Source organism: Mustelus asterias, chromosome 9 (genome assembly GCF_964213995.1).
Source record: "Mustelus asterias chromosome 9, sMusAst1.hap1.1, whole genome shotgun sequence".
Lineage (NCBI taxonomy): Eukaryota > Metazoa > Chordata > Chondrichthyes > Carcharhiniformes > Triakidae > Mustelus > Mustelus asterias.
Window position 1 is genome coordinate 51926218 of NC_135809.1, and position 21167 is coordinate 51947384.

Here is a 21167-nt window from a genome sequence, read left to right on the forward strand (position 1 = left end):
ACTTACTTAAAACCTCTTACATTTGTAACTATTTCCAGTACTGTTGAAAAGTCATTGATCCGAAAGGTTAACTCTGATTCTCTCTCCACTGGTGATACTTGACCTGCTGAGTATTTCCAACATTTTCAGTTTTTATTTCAGATTTTGAGCATCTGCAGTATTTAATTTTTGTATTGGGTGATTCTGACCATGGATAATATTGTAAAATAGCAGTGTCAATTCAGGTGCCTGTTATAGCTCGCTATAAACGTACATTTCCACTGACTTTACACAGACAATTATCAGCCTATTTCCACCTCTGTAATATGGTTAGGGTTAGGATTTTGGGGTCGGACAGAGAGAGGATATGTCCCCTTTTCTTCAAGCTCTGCCTCTTTTCTTTCGATGTGGAGATGCCGGCGTTGGACTGGGGTGAACACACTAAGAGTTTTAACAACACCAGGTTAAAGTCCAACAGGTTTATTTGGTAGCAAATACCATTAGCTTTTGGAGCACTGCTCCTTCGTCAGATGGAGTGGAAAAGTGCTCTCAAACAGGGCACAGAGACACAAAAATCAAGTTACAGAATACTGATTAGAATGCGAATCCCTACAGCCAGCCAGATCTTAAAGATACAGACAATGTGGGTGGAGGGAGCATTAAGTAAGAAGTTTAACAACACCAGGTCAAAGTCCAACAGGTTTATTTGGTAGCAAAAGCCACCAAATAAACTAAAAGCCACTAAATAAACCAAAAGCTGCCAAATAAACCTGTTGGACCCCAACCTGGTGTTGCCAACTTCCCACTGTGTTTACCCCAGTCCAACGCCGGCATCTCCACATCGGGAGCATTAAGCACAGGTTAAAGAGATGTGTATTGTCTCCAGACAGGACAGCCTGCAAGTCCAGGAGGCAAGCTGTGGGGGTTACTGATAATGTGACATAAATCCAACATCCCAGTTTAGGCTGTCCTCATGTGTGCGGAACTTGGCTATCAGTTTCTGCTCAGCGACTCTGCGCTGTCGTGTGTCGTGAAGGCCGCCTTGGAGAACGCTTACCTGAAGATCAGAGGCTGAATGCCCGTGACTGTTTGAGAGCACCTTTCCACTCCATCTGATGAAGGAGCAGCGCTCCGAAAGCCAATGGTATTTGCTACCAAATAAACCTGTTGGACTTTAACCTGGTGTTGTTAAAACTCTTAGTCTTTTCTTTCGGCCCACGTCCAACCCTTGTTGCCCCCTGCGATGCCTTGCCCTTATATTGTATCTTCTTATCTCCTGGGTCTTTTTCTTTTGTTTATATTACTCATGTTAGTTTTTTCTTGTGTGGGGCGGTGGATGGTGGGGGGGCTATATGCGTGTGGGGGAAGAAAGGTTGGGGGGGAAGGTGTTGGCTGGGACTTCTAGAGGAAGAGGGTAGTGCCCTCTTTCGGTGTATCTTAGTTGATTGGGGAGAGGTAGTTGTTGAGGGTGTTGTGTATTAGGGGGAGGGGCTGTTGGGTTGGGGACCTTTGTTGTGTTTCCAGTGGTTGGGGTGGATGTCAAGGTGGTATGTGCGTTGGAGAGTTTTTTTGGGTTTCCTGGCTGGGGAGATTTTATGTGCCTGTTGTTGAGTAAGTCTCCAGATTGGGGGGGGGGGGGGGGGGGGCTTTATCTGGGGGGAGGTCAGGCAGTGGGGTGAAGATTCCTGGGGCTTTCCTGATAGGGATATTGATGGGTAAGTAGTGGATTGGAGGTTGGTTTGCTGTCTTCCTGTGTCTTGGCTCTTTTGCCTCCCATGTACGTGTCTGTTGGGGTGGATGGGGTGGTTCAGTGTGGCTGAATGGTACCATACATGTTGTGTCCCATATATGTTGGGTGTTTCATGTTGGGGGGGTGGGGTTTTGAGAAAGGGTTTTTAGATTAAAGATTGAGAATTTTGAAGTCCATGTTGGGGGAAGAACAAGAGAGAAGAATGGTTCGAGCTTACATTTTTAGTCAGGATCTCGTTTGCTAGTTATGCTGAGTTTCCCTTTGTTCAGGATCCCTTATATTATTTTTAAGTGATCCAGGGGTTAGTGGTTGCCGTTCCTGGGGGAGTTTTCTTTTTTAGTCATGGTGAGTTCCCCTGTCGCCAGGGGGCTTTCTATTGTTCAAGGTGATTCAGGGAGTCTAGAAAGTTGCATTTTTAAGGGAGGGCCCTTTTGTTAGTTGTGGTGAGCTATCCTGTGTCAAGGGTTCTCCCATTGTTTCAGGTGATTGAATACTTAAAGATTTGCCTTTTCCTAGACTTGTCTGTTACTTGTAGTGAGTCCCCATGTGGCCAGCGTGTCCTCCATTTTTAGGTTGCTTGATGGGTGGTTGGTAATGAAGAGGGAGGATGGGACTTAGGATATAATAAGTTTATTTATTGTCACAAGTAGGCTTATATTAACACTGCAATGAAGTTACTGTGGAAGTCCCTTCAGTCGCCACACTTTGGCGCCTGTTCGGGTACACTGAGGGAGAATTTAGCATGGCCAATGTACCTAACCAACACGTCTTTTGGACTGTGGGGGAAAACCAGAGCACCCGGAGGAAACCTATGCAGACATGGTGCATCCTGCATTGCTGAGGAGGGCAGATATGAGTGACTCTCCTTCTCGGGGTGTGAAATGGTCAAAGGGTTGTGAATGTAGCCCAATCCATCAGCCAAACCAGCCTCCTATCCATTGACTCTGTCTACACTTCCCACTGCCTCAGAAATGCAAATAGCATAATCAGGGGCTTCATGCACCCCAGACATATTCTCTTCCACCTCCTTCTGTTGGGAAAAAGATACAAAAGTCTGAGGTCGTGTACCAATCGACTCAAGAACAGCTTCTTCCGTGCTGCCACCAGACTTTTAATTAGACCTACCTGATATAAAGTTGATATTTCTCTACAACCGAGCTACGACTGTAACACTATGGATGGGATTTTATGGCCGCGCTGGACCCAAAACCGTAAAATCCCACCCGAGGTCAACGGACCTTTCCATGGTCTGCCCCTTGCCCGCTCCGATTCCCGTGTCGGGTAGAACAGTAAAATTCGCCCCTATGTTTTGCACCCTCTCCTTTCCTTCTCCCCTATGTATTCTATGAATGGTATGCTTTGTTTGTATCATAGAATCATAGAACCCTACAGTTTAGAAAGAGGCCAGTCAGCCCATCGAGTTTGCACCAACCACAATTCCACCCAGGCCCTATCCCCATAACCCCATGCACTTACCCTAGCTAGTTCCCTTGATACTAAGGGCCAAGCAACTTAACATTGCCAATCCACCTAACCCGCACAACTCCGGAGCACCCGGAGGAAACTCCCGCAGGCACAGGGAGAACGTGCAAACTCCACACAGGCAGTGACCCAAGCCAGGAATCGAAACCAGGTCCCTGGCGCTGTGAGGCAGCAGTACTAAGCACTGTGCCACCGTGCCGCCCAAAGTGGACTTCCAGTATAGCGCGCAAGAAACAATACTTTTCAATGTATACTAATACATGTGACAATAATAAATCAGATCAAAGTGCGAGGGTTGGGTTGGGATTAGAAAGCAAAGTCAACCCCAAAGTGGAGCTGGAATTTCAGGAGTAACAGCGGCGAAAGTTGAATATTTTTGACATCACTTGGCTGCTGCACAGGTGACAGGTGCACAACAGGAAGCCTTTATCACATCATCTCATAGCAACACCCCAACCCAGCTTAGCAACCGGACACACGGTACTGGCGGGCATCCAACATCACAGCATCACCAACCCAAGCAAGTAGCCCGCCCTCCCTTCCTCTTCCCTCACTCCTCTCTACTTCCTTGCGTGTGTTTTTAAGTTGTCGAGTGTTTTTTTTTCCTCCTTCCTTTTCTCTCAGTTATCTATATTTTTTGTACACACACAAACAGAAGAAGGGATGGCTGCGAAGCTCACCGGTTTGCTCCTCGTCGCGCTGTTGGGCTGCCCGGTGTCCGGCGACCACAGGAGGGATTTCTCCGAGTTACCAGCCCACCGGCTGGAGGTCTTCCAGCAGCTGGCGAGCCTGAGCGGCGCCTCCAGGTACAAGAGAGATGCCCCCCACAGTCGCAGTGCCCAGCAGCAGCGAGACGGGTCGTCCTCCTGTGGCGGCGGCACCTCCGACCAGGCCAAATTAAACAAAAACACCCACAAGGTGAGACTGTTGTTTATTAACCGATCAGGATCAGCAGCAACTTTGATTTCCTCTCCTCTTCCCCCCACCTTTCTGGGTGCTGAGGAAACATCTTTCACTTCCAACATATCCCTGGTCAGGGTTTTAATTCCCATCTCCTGTATTTTTTTTATTGTTTATAACCAGAAAGTGTCGTCATTATTATTTAGGTTGGAACTCTCAGATTTCAAATCTCACTCGCCCTGACTAGCGCACACACACTGTCAAGGGGACTTTGTAGGGTTTTGATGTACCGCGGTTTTAAAGTGATATTATTAACAGTGCCGGTTGCCCCTCAAGCCTTGCTCACGGGTCTCGCTCCTGACAAAACTGCCTGAACTATTGGGCACTCTGTCAGCAACTCGCTTCAGTTCAAAGGGACTACCTGCTTAGTGCAGGAGAGATGTGTGCGCGCCCTACCTGCCCAGCACTCCTAGTCCATGTACACGCCTGTGAAAACTGTACAGTCGGTAGAGAGAAGTGCAGGAACTCTGAGAATAATAGTGGGTTTTTAAAAAATATATATATTTATGAACAGAGGTGACCAGCAGACGGAATACCAGCTGAAAAACCATGGTTGACAAATATAAATCTAGAGGCAAAGAGCAAGCAATTGAAATTATTAGATAGGTTTTTTTTATTAAGGGATATGGAATCAAGGCAGACAAATGGACTTGTGATCCAGATCAGCCATGATGTAATTGAATTACAGAACCACCTTGAACTGAACAACCTGCTTTAGTTCCTAAATCTCTGCATAATTATTACTTTAAATGTTTTTGGGGGACATTTTGGCCTTAGTAATGCATAACATCTTGGATATTTTTGTTTTAACTACCTTTGTGCTCAGTTTGCTTTTTTTTGTTGGACCCTGATTGAAGTTGAGATGTAGGACAAGAGTGCAGATTGAGTATCCTTCATCCAAAACTCTCAAGGCCGACTCATTTTGGATTTCAGATCATTTCAGATAACTCATGTAATTTTACATTACAATAGCCTAAGCCTAGGCTAACCATAATCTAAAGTAAATACAATGGCTGGAAAAGATGAAGACTTCCCACACTAAAGGTCAATGATAAGGTTAAAAAAGTGTTGTTTTTGATTGTGTTCAGTTTTCAGATTTATGGATGAAGGATACTCAACCTGTACCATGAATATTGAATTATGTGGCATGGTTGATATTGTCACGATGTGGAGATGCCGGCGTTGGACTGGGGTAAACACAGTAAGAAGTTTAACAACACCAGGTTAAAGTCCAACAGGTTTATTTGGTAGCAAAAGCCACAAAAGCTTTTGCTACCAAATAAACCTGTTGGACTTTAACCTGGTGTTGTTAAACTTCTTACTGATATTGTCACCCCAGTTGTTTTGCAGACTGAATTGTAAAAAGGTGCACTTTATTAAGTGTGTTATGATGTATTGCAGGAAACAGTTTGAAAGAGATTTTCATTGCATGTGTTAGCATCGCATGATAAAATGGTCAGGTCAGTGACTTTGAGTTCCTTTTTCTGTATTGGAAGTAAAATAAGCAGTTTAAATAGTTAATTCTAATTGGCTACTGGGAGAGGGAAGAGTGATTGCCATAGAAAAATGGGATAATTCTAATGATTATCATGATAGAACAGACACTGATGTTCGTTAAGGGGGCGGGGTTATTAGCCCTGGGAGAATTCTCTGTCAGTTCTGGTCAGGGGATTTTTAAAATCAATGTCAGTAAGGGAAAGGCCTTGCATTTATATAGTTGCTTTCATGATCTTGGAACATCCCAAAGTGCTTCACAGCCAATTAAGTACATTTGAAGTGCAGTCTCTGTTGAAGTGTAGGAAATGCAGTAGCGAAATTGCAAACAGCAAGGTCCCACAAAACACATTTGCATAAATGGTCAGATAATCTGCTTTTATGATGTTGGCTGATAAACATCGGCCTGGATACCATGAAACTCCCTGCGATACTTCGAACAGTGTCACGGGATCTTTTACATCCATTTGAGAGAGAAACAGAGTCGCATTTATGAAGGCACCTGATAGGTGCCACTCCTATCAGTGCAACTGTAATAGCGCATCCTTGTGGCCATTTGTACCTGTATGTATATTAGCAAACAGGAATAAACTATATTCAGTTGGGTACTTGAACTTCATGTTCACATACCCAACACTGAGCACCAGTATTTTTGCCCTGCAAAGATATCACAGCCTGGCAACAAGGTGGTATTATGGATTTCCTAGCAAAACAAATTTCGGTTGGAGAAGCTTCCAGCAGAGGAACTGAGAGTTTCTTTGCTGAGAGATAGACTTAAAAATCTGATCTTGAAAAGCTGTTTGAACTCATAGTGCAACTGATATTTGAAGTTAGCTGAAACAATAGGTATTATTAGATGATTGGGAGAGTATAACCATACTATGAGTCTTTTGGTGTGTCTTTAGAGTGGATAGAGATATTTTTCACTGTTAATAATATCCCTGATGATCCTGATAATCCAGCTGTCAATTAGGAAGTCGGGAAAAGGGCAATATTTTTGACAGAAGCAGGCCCAGAAGCTCAGCAATTTGCTCGCACCTGCTAAGCTAAAGGTCACACCGCTGTCAGACATTTTGTGTAAGCTTGAGCAGCATGACAGTGCCAAGCCACTGGAGATTGCAGAAAGCCATCAAATTTGGAAGATGAATCGGTTGCCCAATGAGGACATTGGAGACTTTATTGTGGGTTTGAAAAAGCATTGTAAATTAGGAGAATTTCAAGAATTTCAAGAGAGCGCATTGCAGGACAGATTTGTGCGGCATTTCAAAAATTGATGCATTTGCAGTAAATTGCTGACATGCCAATGGTACTTTTCAGCACACCTTGTCAAACAGCATTGTCTTTGGCATGGTGAAACGTGACTCGAGGGAAATTAGGATTTAACCATCACCAATCACCTGTTGAAGTATGTAAGCTGTCGCTGAGTATTCAGAAAGCCCCAACAATGACAATTGTAGCAGACGTACGACCAAGTCCTGTCATCAGTGCTGAGGCCAGCTTTGGGCACACTATTGTCCTTTGCTGAAGGCAGAATGCTACAGCTGCAAGAAGAAGGGTCATCTTGCCAAGGCATGTTGAAAGAATATAAATGAAGGAAACAGCAGTCGCTGCATATGGTTGTCGAATTGCAGCAGGTTTATTTTTACTTATTAGTGTCACAAGTTAGCCTACATTAACACTGCAATGAAGTTACTGTGAAAATCCCCTAGTCGCCACCGTCCGGCGCCTGTTCAGGTACACTGAGGGAGAATTTAGCATGGCCAATGCACTTCACCAGCACATTTTTCAGACTGTGGGAGGAACCGGAGCACCCTGAGGAAACCCACGCAGACACGGGGAGAACATTCAGACTCCGCACAGATAGTGCCCAAGTTGGGAATCGCACCTGGGTCCCTGGTGCTGTGAAGCAACAGTGCTAACCACTGTGCCACCATGCCGCCCAGGTTGATGAGTGGGATCCGTTGATGCACATAGATGCCCATTGGAAATTCATAGGGTATCATTGTCTAATTAGCATTGGATGGAACTCTGACAAACATGGAGGTCCACACGGGTTTATCAGTTGGCGTGATTCCTGAATCGCTATAACATGAGTCAATATCAACTGGAGAAATCACACATAGAATTACAAAGTTATGAAGGAGAGAAAATTCCCACTGTAGATGTGTCCGTTTCAGTTACATACAAGGCACAATGTATGAAACTGTCCATCATTGTGGGGAAGTGTGAAAAATCAGCCTTGTTAGGAAGAAACTGGTCACTAGCATTTACATTAGAATGAGCCTTATCACGTAGAAGTGATATTCACAATGCAAGATGGCATGATCGGCAGGTACCCTCGGGTGTTTAGTGAAACTGACAACTCAATTCACAGATATAAGGCCAATGTGCGAGTTCAGAAGAATGCAAGACAAGTTTACTGCAAGCCTTATCCAGTGCCCTGCGCTCTTAAAGCAGGAACTGCAAAGACACTGTGGTAGAGCCAAATCAGGTGGTGCTATCAGAATATGTAGTGATTATAAGATGACAATAAATCAGATACTGGAATGTAATCCACTTTGCCAAATGTGGAGAATCTATTCACAATGTTGGCAAGAGGTCAGATTTTATTTCAAAGTTAGGTCTGACAGATGCTATCTGCAACTTGAGTTAGACAATGAGTCTAAGTTATATTTGACCACTAATACACACATGGGTATATTTCAATTTCATAGGCTGCCATTTGGTGTTTCTTCAGCTCCCAGAATTTTCCAGGGGATGAAGAACTGAATTTTGCATGGAATTTAGAGAGCAATGTGATATTTGGATAGCATACTTATCTCCGCTCCAATCAGGCAGAGCAATACCAAGAGGCTGAAAAAATGCTCCAAAAAAAAAATCACTGTGAAATGTTTTAAAACTCTGTGGCATTTTTGGGCCACAGGGTACACAAAGATTGGTTATATTTGCAAAGCATGAAGTTCAGGCAATAAGAAATGCAGCACACCCTCAAAATGAGTTCTGACCTTCTTGGGTTTAGTGAATTACTACGGTAAATTCATGGCAAATTTGCAACCTTATAGCATGAGGCTGCAACCAGAGTACTGTGTGCAATTTTGGTCCCCTTATTTGCGGAAGGATATATTGGCCTTGGAGGGAGTACAGAGAAGGTTCACCAGGTTGATACCGGAGATGAGGGGGTTAGCTTATGAGGAGAGATTGAGTAGATTGGGCCTGTACTCGTTGGAGTTTAGAAGGCTGAGGGGAGATCTTATAGAGACATATAAGACAATGAAGGGGCTAGACAGGGTAGAAGCAGAGAGATTCTTTCCACTTAGAAAGGAAACAAGAACTAGAGGACACAGCCTCAAAATAAGGTGGAGCCAGTTTCGAACAGAGTTGAGGACGAACTTCTTCTCTCAGAGGGTAGTGAATCTCTGGAATTCTCTGCCCATTGAAGCAGTGGAGGCTACCTCGTTAAATATGTTAAGTCACAGGTCGATAGATTTCTGATCAATAAGGGAATTAAGGGTTATGGGGAGCGGGCGGGTAAGTGGAACTAAACCACTATCAGATCAGCCATGATCTTATTGAATGGCGGGGCAGGCTCGAGGTAGCCTACTCCTGCTCCTATTTCTTATGTTCTTATATCCAGTGAATGAACTCTTGAGGAAGGGTGCTCTGCGGAATTGGACAAGGGAGTGCCAAGCCATTCCAGTTGTGTTAAAGTTAATTGGTAGATGGTACAATGCATGTAACATTACAATGTGTCCAAAAAGATTAAGTTTACATGTGGTGTTTCTCCTTGTGGAAAAGGTGCAGTGATCTCTCATGTATTGGGTAATGGTGAGAGGAGATTGTACTTACCTCACACACGATTAGTAACATTAACAGTACAAACATTGTAATTGATTTTAGAATTAAGAAGATTTCATAAATACTTGTATAGTCATAGTTTTGCAATCAAAACTGACAGCTATTTTAAACCCAAAATCTCGAGTGCCCACTTTAGCTGCAACCCGAATACAGAGATGGGCATTGAGTTTTGTCTGCTTATCTGTATGGCATTAAATATAGACAATCGGAAGATCATTATAATGCTGATGAGTTGTCTAGATTACCATCATGTGGAGATGCCGGCGTTGGACTGGGGTAAACACAGTAAGAGTTTTAACAACACCAGGTTAAAGTCCAACAGGTTTATTTGGTAGCAAATGCCATTAGCTTTCGGAGTGCTGCTCCTTCGTCAGATGGAGTGGAAATCTGCTCTGTTTGAGAGCAGATTTCCACTCCATCTGACGAAGGAGCAGTGCTCCGAAAGCTAATGGCATTTGCTACCAAATAAACCTGTTGGACTTTAACCTGGTGTTGTTAAAACTCTTACTAGATTACCATCCCCAGAGGTGGAGCCTAACAGGGAAGATGTATTTTTTTCACACACATGTTGCTGATCACAGCAGATGCTGTTGATAGAACAATTCACAAGAACCCTAAATTGACAAGGGTATATGACTAGATTGCAAATATGTGGCCAACACAGACACTGAATTTAGAAATCAGGCCATTTTTTTGTGCATTAGTAAGAGTTGTTAATTGATAAAGGTTTGTGTTATGTGGGCGGCCGATGTTGTAATTCTTGAAAGGTATAGGTCGCAGTTGTGATGTAATCTTCATGATCAGTGTTGGGACTGAGTTTAAAAAAAGAGCCTTCTGAGAAGCTATCTTTGGTGGCCAGGGTTTGATAAGGACATAGCAGACACAGTGAAATAGTGCAAAGTATGTCAAACAGTAGAAAATAAGCATCATCAGTACCTTTGCAACCATGGAGATGTACAGCTAGAATGTGGCGGAAACTACACATTATTGCCCTTCAGATTCTGAAAAATCAGCTATTCATTGTCAAAGCCATTTGAAGTGAGTTGAAGGATTTCCAATGAATCAAACAACTAGCAAAACTCTAGATATTTTGCATTGTTTGTTTGCTGCTTATGGGTTCCTAGAGGTAATTGTCTGATAACAATACTCAGCTTACTTCAGAAGAATTTGTAAAATTCATGAGAATGAATGGGGTAAAACACACGTGTCCCACTGTATCATCTTGCTTTAAGTAGAGCAGCAGAACACAGTGCAAGTTGTTAAGTATGCTCTTGTCAAGGGAATGCTAGATACAAATTGGAAGAAATGTCAGCTGTCGTTGAATCACAAACTGGCAAATTTTATGTTTATTTATTGTAACACTACTACCAACAGAACACCAGCTGAATTGTTTCTTAGAAGACAGTCTAGAATGAGGTTTCGATTGCAGAAGCCACATTTAGCACAGTGGGTAGACGAACAACAATCCGGGCAGAAAGAGAGTTATGATAGGGGCAGAGTGAGAGAAAGAAATCTGAAGTTGAACCAGAAGGTTAAGGTAAAAGAGATTTATCATAACTGCTTGAAGTGGCTTGAAGAGTAGTGAAAATATGTAGCCAAGATGTCTGGTAATGGAAATGTTAGGTTTGTACTTATAGGTCATATTTACCTTTAGTCCGAGGTTTACTAATTAAAATAAAGTTGGGATAAATCAAATGAGTGATAAATTGGATAGTTGGGGTATGAGTAGAGTACCAATAGTTACAACAACAAAAGTTGTGCCTGAAACCGAGTCAGAGACAGACAGACATGTCTGATGAAGTGGAAATTTCAATAGAAGGCCACGGGCAAAATCAGTCTTTGTTGGAGAAAGCTTCTCCTCAGACTCTGGTCCAGAGTGCCAAGGTCTTTTCTCAAGTTCTGAATGTGTGTGTTGAGAAATGACGTATCCTGTTAGGAATAGGAAACCAGTGGTAAAGTTGGATTTGTAAATAAATGAAAAACAAATTACATAGGTCCTGTGGAATTTCAACTTTTTGTAACAATTTCACTAAGGAGGGAGGAATGTAATAGTACCCTCTTGTGACCATTGTGTATGCATGTATATAAATAAATCAGAATAAACTAGTTTCAGTTGTTACTTGAGCTTCACCTATATACTTTAGTGTTTCTGTCCTGCAAAGATATCATAGCAAAAGTACCTTATATTGCCAGCTGCCAGCTTAGATAATGTACTCATGCTTATGGATTGGGAATTGAACCAACAATCTTCTGATAGTGGCAGGAGTGTCACCAATTGTTTAGTGTACATACTGCTGTCTTGTCAAATGTATGCTGGATTAAATATGAAACATTGAGAGTTTATATGATATTTCTGCTTTCATGCATTTAAATAGAAAAAAGTCCGTACAAAACAAGAATCTCCTCGACCAGGCATACACTATCGTAGTGTATGGGTCATAGATTATATAGAGTGCCACACATAGGCTCCTACACGTTACAAGACAGTCATGAGGCTTGTATTGTAAACCATGAGAGAAGGTGCTTTTATACATGCTCTTTCTGTGGTTTGGATAACCCTGGGTTTACATTGCAAAAAAACCAGCTCCCTTCTGAGGAAGTCATAGCCTATGTTCTCCTATCCAATACAGAATCAATTTAGTAATGTAGACATGAGGAGGTGATGACATGTGTCCGAGCCTGCAATTCATGCTGAACAGCCACATATAAATAAACCCAAGCAGAGTTGAATTGAATTCATCAATGCAATTGAATCCCATTAATGTGTCAGACATTGAATGAAATGCTGGCCTGTGTAGTTCATAGAATCATAGAAACCTTACAGTGCAGAAGGAGGCCATTTGGCCCATCAGGTCTGTACTGACAACAATCCCACCCAGCCCTATCCCCGTAACCCCACACAGTTACCCTGCTAATCCTTCTAATCTACGCATGGGACACTAAGGGGCAATTTTAGCATGGCCAATGCACCTAACCCACACATCTTTGGACTGTGGGAGGAAACGAGCACCCGGAGGAAACCCACACAGACACTGGGAAAACATGCAAATTCCACACAAACAGTGACCCAAGCCAGGAATCGAAACCAGGTCCCTGAAGCTGTGAGGCAGCACTAACCACTGTGCCACCATGCTATAGACAATCCTGATATAGATGACTCATTAAAGTGCAATGAAACCCAATGGCCTTAATGACCTTGAGCAATGGATGGCAGATGCTGCACTTGATGGTGTGATTCATTTCAACAAAAGTTCCATTGCAGCGCACATATAGAAATGCAATGATATTGCGTTCAATTTCACTGCATGCTATGGTGAATCATAACTCCCAGTGTATCTATACATGGCTAATGCATGTTTGAAGAGCAAGTGTGAGATGTCCCCCAGAGCAAAGATCACAATCTTTTCAGTATGTAAAAGCCCTGGACATACTCCCAACCATTTAAAAACATTCCTCCAGGATTCAGGGGATTTGGGCGATGTGGTGACATACAAAGCAAAGCTCAGTTGGCTTTCTAAAGTCATCTGAAATCCAGGACCATGACATATCTTTTTAACACACACATATTCAAGCTGTTGATAATTGAAACATTCACATCTTTCCATTGAAATTTTTAAATATTTGTTTTATGCCCCTTATATGTTTCAGTGACACTGCATATTTTGAAAGATTGCAAGATGGTTCTTCTGGAATAAACATTTAAATAATTAGAAATAAGGGATTTGTTAACTTTCTTGCTAATTTTTTACTTTCAATCTTTCCCCTTTCCTGAAGGCATTAACTCTGCTAGATTACAGGTTCATAGACCAGAATTTTTCAGACTCCCCACCCCAGCAGGTTTTCCCAGGGATGGAGGTGGCTCATCATTGGCTGCCACTGGGATCTTCTGGTCCTGCCGAAGTCTACAGCGTGTTGCACAGTTTGCTGAACATGGCGCTGGGGCTGACTTCGGCGGGAATGGAAAATCTCATCGGTGGGAAGGGCCAGAAAATCCCACCCATTGTGTCAGTTGCCTTGGTAAAGTACAATTATTACATGGAACTGCACAGAACATATAGCACACAAACAGACCATTTGGCCCAAATGGTCTTACGCTGCACATGAGTTTCCCCTCAGCCTTCTTCATCTCCGTATAACCTTTGATTATTTTCTCATATGTTTATCTAGCTTCTTTTTAAATACATCTATGGTATTCTTGTAAAAGTAAATTCTGCACTCTTTGGTTTAGGAAGTTTCTTCTGAATTCCTGATTGGAAAATTAGTGACTTATTAAATATTTTATTACGTAATTCCTGGCACTGGCTGTTTATTTTCTTCAAATGCCCATCCAATTTCCTTTTGAAATGGTTCATTATCTCTGCTTCCACTGCCCTCATGTGTAGCAAATTTCAAGTCATTACAGTCTGCTGCATTTAAAAAAAGAATTCCCCACATTCCCCAAACAAATCCTTGCTCAAAACTTGAAACCTGTGTCTCCCAGTATTTGGACCTCAGCTATTGAAACCTTTCTTCCTGGTCTACCTTACTCAAACCTGTCATAATCTTGCAAACTTCTGTAAAATCTTCCCTCTATCTCCTTTGCTCCAGGAGAACAGCCCTAGCTTCTCCAACCAAACCTTGTAGCTAAAATTCCCCAACCCTGGGATGATCCTGGTAAGTCTCCACTGTACCCTTTGAAGACAATTGCATCCTTCCTGAAGTTTGGTAACCAGAATCGTGTGTAATATTCTAATTGCAGCCTGACCAGAGATTCAGCATAATCTCTCTTCTTTTGTACTCTATGCATCTATTTATGAAACCCAAGATCTCAAATACTTAACTTACCACTTCTTCAGAATGTCCTGCCACCTTCAAAGATCTAATGCACCCTTAGATCCCTGCACATGATGTTGAACTGTGCCACTAAATGTGTATTGCTTCTCCCGTCTGCCGCAATTTATCACTTTACAAATTTCAAGTCTTTCTTTCTTTGGCTCAGCAACTCACTGGAGAAATTAACTGAGCTGAGAGTGGTGTGGAAAGAAGTTTCACCCCATTATTTTATTACATCTCTCTTACAGCAAAAACAGTAGATGGTTTTACTGAAAAATAATATGCAGTGCTTTGAAAGGATTTAGATTACCCTTTGTGTATGTGCATAATGTAAAACTATTTCCTGCGCGTCTTTTATATGGATACCAATTACATTCTTTGACGGCTCCATTATGCATGTTTAGCAGATTATTTTCTGTCCAACGTATGGTAAAGCTCTTGATAACATTCAATGCTTTCAGCATGGAAAAAATGCTCAGATAATGGATTAATTATTTTAATTAGAGTGTAGGCCATTTTTAGATTATTATAGGAATGCATTCAAGATTCCATCTAAAGGTAACAAAAACCTGAGTGCTCATATGTTGCACTCTCATTACACTATTTCCCTCAAAATTAGCATGTTATGGATTATAATTTAAGAGTGGAGTCAACTCTGGTACAGGTAGCTCTCTTGTGGCCCAGTTGGTAAGGGAGTATCCAGTGTGGTACTAAATCCTATGAATCTGAAGGTGGCAAGTGTGGTTTCCCCTGTATATGCTGACCTATTTGATCCAGCTGCAACAAACACTTCTATTTATATAGCATTTTCAACATAACAGGAATAAGTGACCCAAGATGATTCACAGGATCATTATTCACCAAAGATATTTGGGCAGATGAACAAAGGGATAGGTTTGAAGGAGAGAGAGAGGTAGAAAAGCAAAGAGGTTTAGCAAGGAAATTCTAGAACTTGGAGCCTACGCAACTGAAGGCACTGTTGCTAATGGTGGAACTATTGGTTAACGTGTAACAGATCACAATTAGAAAAGCATAGAAATTGGACAATTTCAGTGCTGGAAGAGGTTGTAGAGATAGGGAGGAGTGAAACCAAGGATGAATTTGAAAACCAGAATGAGAATTGGAAGATTGAGGTGTTGCCTGGCTGGGATGTCGGTCATTGAGCTCGGAGATGGGTGAACAGGATTTGCTGCGAGTTAGGATCTGGGCAGCAGAGTTTCGGATGGTTAATAGGTGGTTGAAGATGGGAGGCTGGTCAGGAGACTAATGGAATAATCATGTCTGGAGGTAACAAATTCATGGTGAGAGTTTCAGCAACAGCAGTCAGTCCTTCAAGTCAGCCTCTAATGGTGCTCGGCTGTGAATGGTTTAAGAGCAGCTAGGGCTCTTGCCTCAGTATCCTATTTGTCAACCTCTTTCAGAATATCGTGTGTGGAAGCTAGATAAATAAAAGCTTGTTTTTTTATTGTGACACACTACAGGGCGGCACAGTGGTTAGCACTGCTGCCTCACAGTGCCAGGGACCCGGGTTCGATTCTTGCCTTTGGTCACTGTCTGTGTGGAGTGTGCACATTCTCCCCATGTTTGCGTGGGTTTCCTCTGGGTGCTCCGGTTTCCCCTCTCAGTCCAAAAGACGTGCTGGTTAGGTGCATTGGCCATGCTAAATTCTCCCTTGGTGTACCTGAACAGGCACTGGAGAATGGCGACTAGGGGATTTTCACAGTAACTTCATTGCAGTATAAGCCTACTTGTGACACTAATAAATAAACTTAAAAACTAGCTTGCTGACTGTAGTGCATGAAGAATGGCTGCTTTCCTGATGCTTCAGCAGTATCTCCAGTAAGTTGCTGAGCCCTATAGATCAGGATGTTTCCTGGTTCCATCCGCAGTCTCTATTAATTTATTGATCTCAGTTCAGATATTCAATGGGATATCATAGGTGTTCTTGACATACTTTGAAAAGAATATAGAAAAATCATGCAGGATCTCAACTCCTAAGAATGACTAAGTGATGCCTGTTTGAAATAAACAACTACAGACATGCGATGAAGCTTAGTTCTGCCTGGGCTTTGGTATGTTGAAGAACCTGCCAGCATTCTCTATCAAGGCTTGTACGTCAAGAAGGTCATTTGGTTGAGCATCTAGAGTGTGCTAGGAAACTGTGGAGCTGTAACTATATGGGGCCAGGAGAGGAGTAGGTAATAAGATTGATGACAAAACCTTCAGGGAAAGATGAGCCTGTGGTCTGTAGCCTGATTATTGTCAGTGTCTTCAAGAGAGGAAGGGAAAATCTGGGGGAAAAGATAACAACCATTGGATATAAAACAAGAAAACAGACGGTTTTAGGTTTTGGATGCCTCTGTAAAAAAAACAAATGAGCGTGCAAATCAATTACATGTTGCCCAGCCTGATAATTGCAGTCCAGTCCAACCCAGGTCAGCCCTGCCCTGCAGTGCAGTGCTTCAGAATTAGTATAAATCCTCCTTTCATGCAGGGTTTTCTGGTTGCTACAAATTAATGTTGGCCATATTGGTGGACAATATTATATACATGCAGAGGTCATTCCTCTGCCAAATAACCCAACACAGGCCCTGTATCTGTGTCAAATGGCAGAGCTGAATTAGTGCACCAAAACAGCTGATGCAATATCGTAAGCTGATGTCGTCATTTCTAGTTGGTCATAGTATTAATGATGTGTGCAAGATGAAATCTTCATTCTCTGGGTTTTTGCAACAGAATGCCAGTGTTCTGTCTGTCAGAGCAGGCCTCCCTATTTATAAACTGTCTAGGCTACCTTTCAGTTTCATTTCCTGGTGGAGAAAGTGGCAACCATATATTAATGAGAAATGCCCATTCATGTGTTCAGAATATCTGACAAAACTCTAACCTGCTGCAAAATAACCCGACACCTACTTTGCTGCAGTGTGGGTGGGGCATTACAGCATGTTTCCGGAAATGAGTTTCGAGCTTCTATTTTGGACCAATGCCCAGCCCAACACTGACAGTGTGCTTGAAGCTTCATTTACAAAGAAATGGGAAGGCCACTGAGTGCAGGCTTCATCTGACCTGTGCAAGGCATCACAGCAAAAGGGCAGAAAATGATTTGCTAATGAATGTAACATATTCCATACAGAACATCTCATCATCGAGTGTCAAGAGACGACAAGGATGTATTATTAGTTACGATGATTGAAAGAAAATTTTAATTTTTGTAATTAGAATTTGGTTTAAACTGTGGAGAACCAATGAATCCCATTTCTGTTAGTCATAGTTGTTTACGGCATAGCAGGAGACCTTTTGGCCCATCCAGTCCACACTGACTCCCTGTGGAGCAATCCAGTCACTCCCATTCCCCCGTTCCATCCCTATAGCCCCTCAAGTTTATTTCCTTCAAGTGTCCATTCAATATCCTTTGGAAATCATTGATCTTTTCCACTTCCACTACCCTTGCGGGCAGCCAGTTTCAGGTCACGATCTCTCCTTAGCTCCGACGTATCCCTGACCTTCTATTCTACCCCAACTCCTCTATACTCGTCTCCAATTATATAATCTGTTACATTTCTACCCCTCTTCAGATCTGAAGGAGCGTCATATGGACTTGAAATGTTAACTCTGTTTATTGCTCCTCAGATGCTGCCAGATCTGCTGAGTATATCCAGCACTTTCTTTTCTTATTCCAAGTCACTACCACACGCTGCATAAAAAAGATTCAACTCCATGCCTTTCTGCAAAACAACCCTGCTACTCTTAGATTTTATCCCACCTTGTAAATTTCATTAACAGGGACCAGAATCACAAATAGCTTAAGTAACTGTCATGAAACCAGCTCAATTTTTTGTAAATATTTCACGGTCTACATGTTACATAAGAACTAGGAGCAGGAGTAGGCCATCTGGCCCCTCGAGCCTGCTCCGCCATTCAATAAGATCATGGCTGACCTTTTTGTGGACTCAGCTCCACTTACCCGCCCGCTCACCATAAACCTTAATTCCTTTACTGTTCAAAAATGTATCTATCCTTGCCTTAAAAACATTCAATGAGGTAGCCTCAACTGCTTCACTGGTCAGGGAATTCCAGAGATTCACAACCCTTTGTGTGAAGAAGTTCCTCCTCAACTCAGTCCTAAATCTGCTTCTCTTTATTTTGAGGCGATGCCCCCTAGTTCTAGTTTCACCCACCAGTGGAAACAACTTCTTTGCTTCTATCTTATCTATTCCCTCCATAATCTTATATGTTTCTCTAAGATCTCCCCTCATTCTTCTGAATTTCAATGAGTATAGTCCCAGTCTACACAGTCTGTCTTCATAAGCCAACCCTCTCAACTCCGGAATCAACCCAGTGAATCTCCTCTGCACCCCCTCCAGTGCCAGTATATCCTTTCTCAAGTAAGGAGACCAAAACTGTACACAGTACTCCAGGTGTGGCCTCACCAGCACCTTATACAGCCGCAACATAACCTTCCTGTTTTTAAACTCCATCCCTCTAGCAAGGAAGGACAAAATTCCATTTGCCTACTTAATTACCTGCTGCACCTGCAAACCAACTGCTTGAGATTCCTGCACAAGGACACCCAGGTCCCTCTGCACAGCAGCATGCTGCAATTACCCCTGGTTAACCATTGTAAATAGAAATGCCTCTCTCTGTCTGTACTAGCAGAATGACCCATTGCTTAATATTTTATCACCCGCCTTCTTGGGCAATTTGGTGCGCATCTCGTTTTCATTCCATGAAGACATTTATTTGTTACTGGGACATGATTTCAAAGAAACTTGCTCCCTTTCCTATCGCACTCATTTTTGATGGTTTTAGCTTTATACAGTGTCTTTAAATCTCAGAAACTGAAATGTGGTTGTCTTGTGGCACATAACTGAAATGTACCACTCTGATGTATCCTTTGAGTCCATTCTCCTTGTCTCCACCCCAATGAGGTTAGGAAAATGTAAAACCACTTTTGTGAATGTAATGGCTAGGAAGAGCAAACCAACATTTCAGCTGGATAAGAAAGACAGACTGGGTGATCTTACCAAAAAGATTTCAAGTGCCAAACTAGCGTGAAAAGCTTCAGATCCATTTTATGGGCGAGTTTGAAAATGCAATTTTGCGTCACTTTGTTGAAAAAATTAGACACAACCTGTTTCCTGCCAGTAGGGTGAAGGGGTGGCCCAAGCTCACAGGAAAGCCGGCTGCTCACACCAGAGGGCACAATTGCACAGGCACAGATCTCTCTCTCTCTCTCTCTCTCTCTCTGTTCTGTGCAACCCCCGCCCACTCTGGATATTGAAGGCCCCCTCCCCTGATCCTGGCCGATCACCCCATCAACCGGCATGATTGATCGCTGCCCGACACCCCCATCTCCTGGCCTGGTTGATCGTCAGTTGCAGAGTGTGCAGCTCACCCTGCCCTCCCAAGCTGATCCCCGCTGCAGAGTGCGCAGCTTCCCCCCCACCTCCCCTTAGGTTCACTCCCTTAGCACTGCCCAGTGCCTGGTGTGCAGTGCCAAGCTGGCAATGCCAGAGTGCCAGGCTGGCCGTGCCAAGCTGACACTGCCCCCCCTGCCACCCACCCAGCGTGGCCACCTTATCAAATGCCCATTGATGGGGATCATTCGTGATCCCCGCTGGTGAGGACCTTCAATGGCAAGGCTGCTAAGGCAAGTGAGCACAGATGATAGTGTCACAAGCTCACTGATAATATTTAAATCAGATTTAAATATTACATCCAGCCTCGCATTCTTCCTGGGGGAGAGACAGATCTCATCAGAAATCCGGGGTGGTAAGATTGGCAGAGGCAAGAAATCAGGCGCGAACCCGAACTTCCGCCTCTCAAGAAGGTGAGATTGTCCCCTGAATTTCCTTTGATAACCCGAGATGATTATATGAGAACCTGCATCTGTTGGAATTGACTAGTCATTTGGTGAAGTTGTTTAAATACTTGAAACTTTTATCTGAATCATTTTTTTCTTTTCGGATAATAGTTACAAAGTAAATGTTGTAAAATTTGTTTTTGTCCCAAGGGGAATAAATAGCCTATACTTTGTGCTTTGTTATTGGGTGTTCCTCCTTTTCCTGCTGTTTAATTGAACTGGAGTGAGAACTTGGGATGCTGAGCTGCTCGTATGTGTTTGTTGACATCACTCTAGGCCTTCAGGAGGCAATGTCACTTTTCAATTGCTTATCTCTTTTTCTGTGGCCAAGTGCCTGACCTTATTAAGATCTGTTGTGTGCCAATTATCAGAACTTGCTCTGCAGAGAATTCAGAGCCGTAGCCCACATTGTGACATGCAATGGCACAATGCATGGGTGCTCCAATACATTGGGGCATTGTGTTACTATTACCGAAGGGCCTAACCCAATCTTTTCTGCTAGTACACTAAAGAAAGAAAAACAATCTTTTTTCCACTGTATTAGGAAGGGTCCCTCTCTCCAGTTTCAGAATTGGGTGGTGGCATTTCTATGGATCTTCGTGTGGATGTTTGATTCCCAAAGATGTGTTTTTTTGGTATGGACAGTTGAACGCTGGAGCAAGTTGGTACTTCAAATTCAGATTTAAGTTTCCAGACTAAATTCCAATCTGAATATTACAGTTTGCTGGTTGTCCTTTTAAAAATTGATAATTTGTAATATTGTCAAAAAAAACCCTCTTCCATAGAATTGTAGATCTAGGGCTCATCAGAGCATTTTAATATCACTGGGCCCATTTAATGGCCATTAAGCAAACAACATTTAAGAATTTAGGATAACAGTCTGTGCCAGATTAGCATGTGCATTTAGGACCCTGGAAAATTATTGGATCCTTTCTTTTAGGTGTTTGTGGCTCATTTTAGCATTTCAGGTGC

General features: G+C 42.7%; 1 protein-coding gene across 4 annotated transcripts in view; it reads left to right on the plus strand.

Annotated features, from left to right (window-relative positions):
• Positions 1 to 21167, plus strand: part of LOC144498688 (sortilin-like) — a 145007-nt gene that overhangs the window by 15923 nt on the left and 107917 nt on the right. For 2 of the 4 annotated variants that reach the window (XM_078220187.1, XM_078220189.1), the window contains exon 3: positions 3867 to 4129. In XM_078220187.1, coding sequence (XP_078076313.1) covers positions 3875 to 4129 — 255 coding nt within the window. In that variant the 5' untranslated portion in view covers positions 3867 to 3874. Of the gene's footprint in view, positions 1 to 3732; positions 4130 to 21167 lie in introns of those variants that run through there. The other 2 variants (XM_078220186.1, XM_078220190.1) reach the window with 1 other exon arrangement.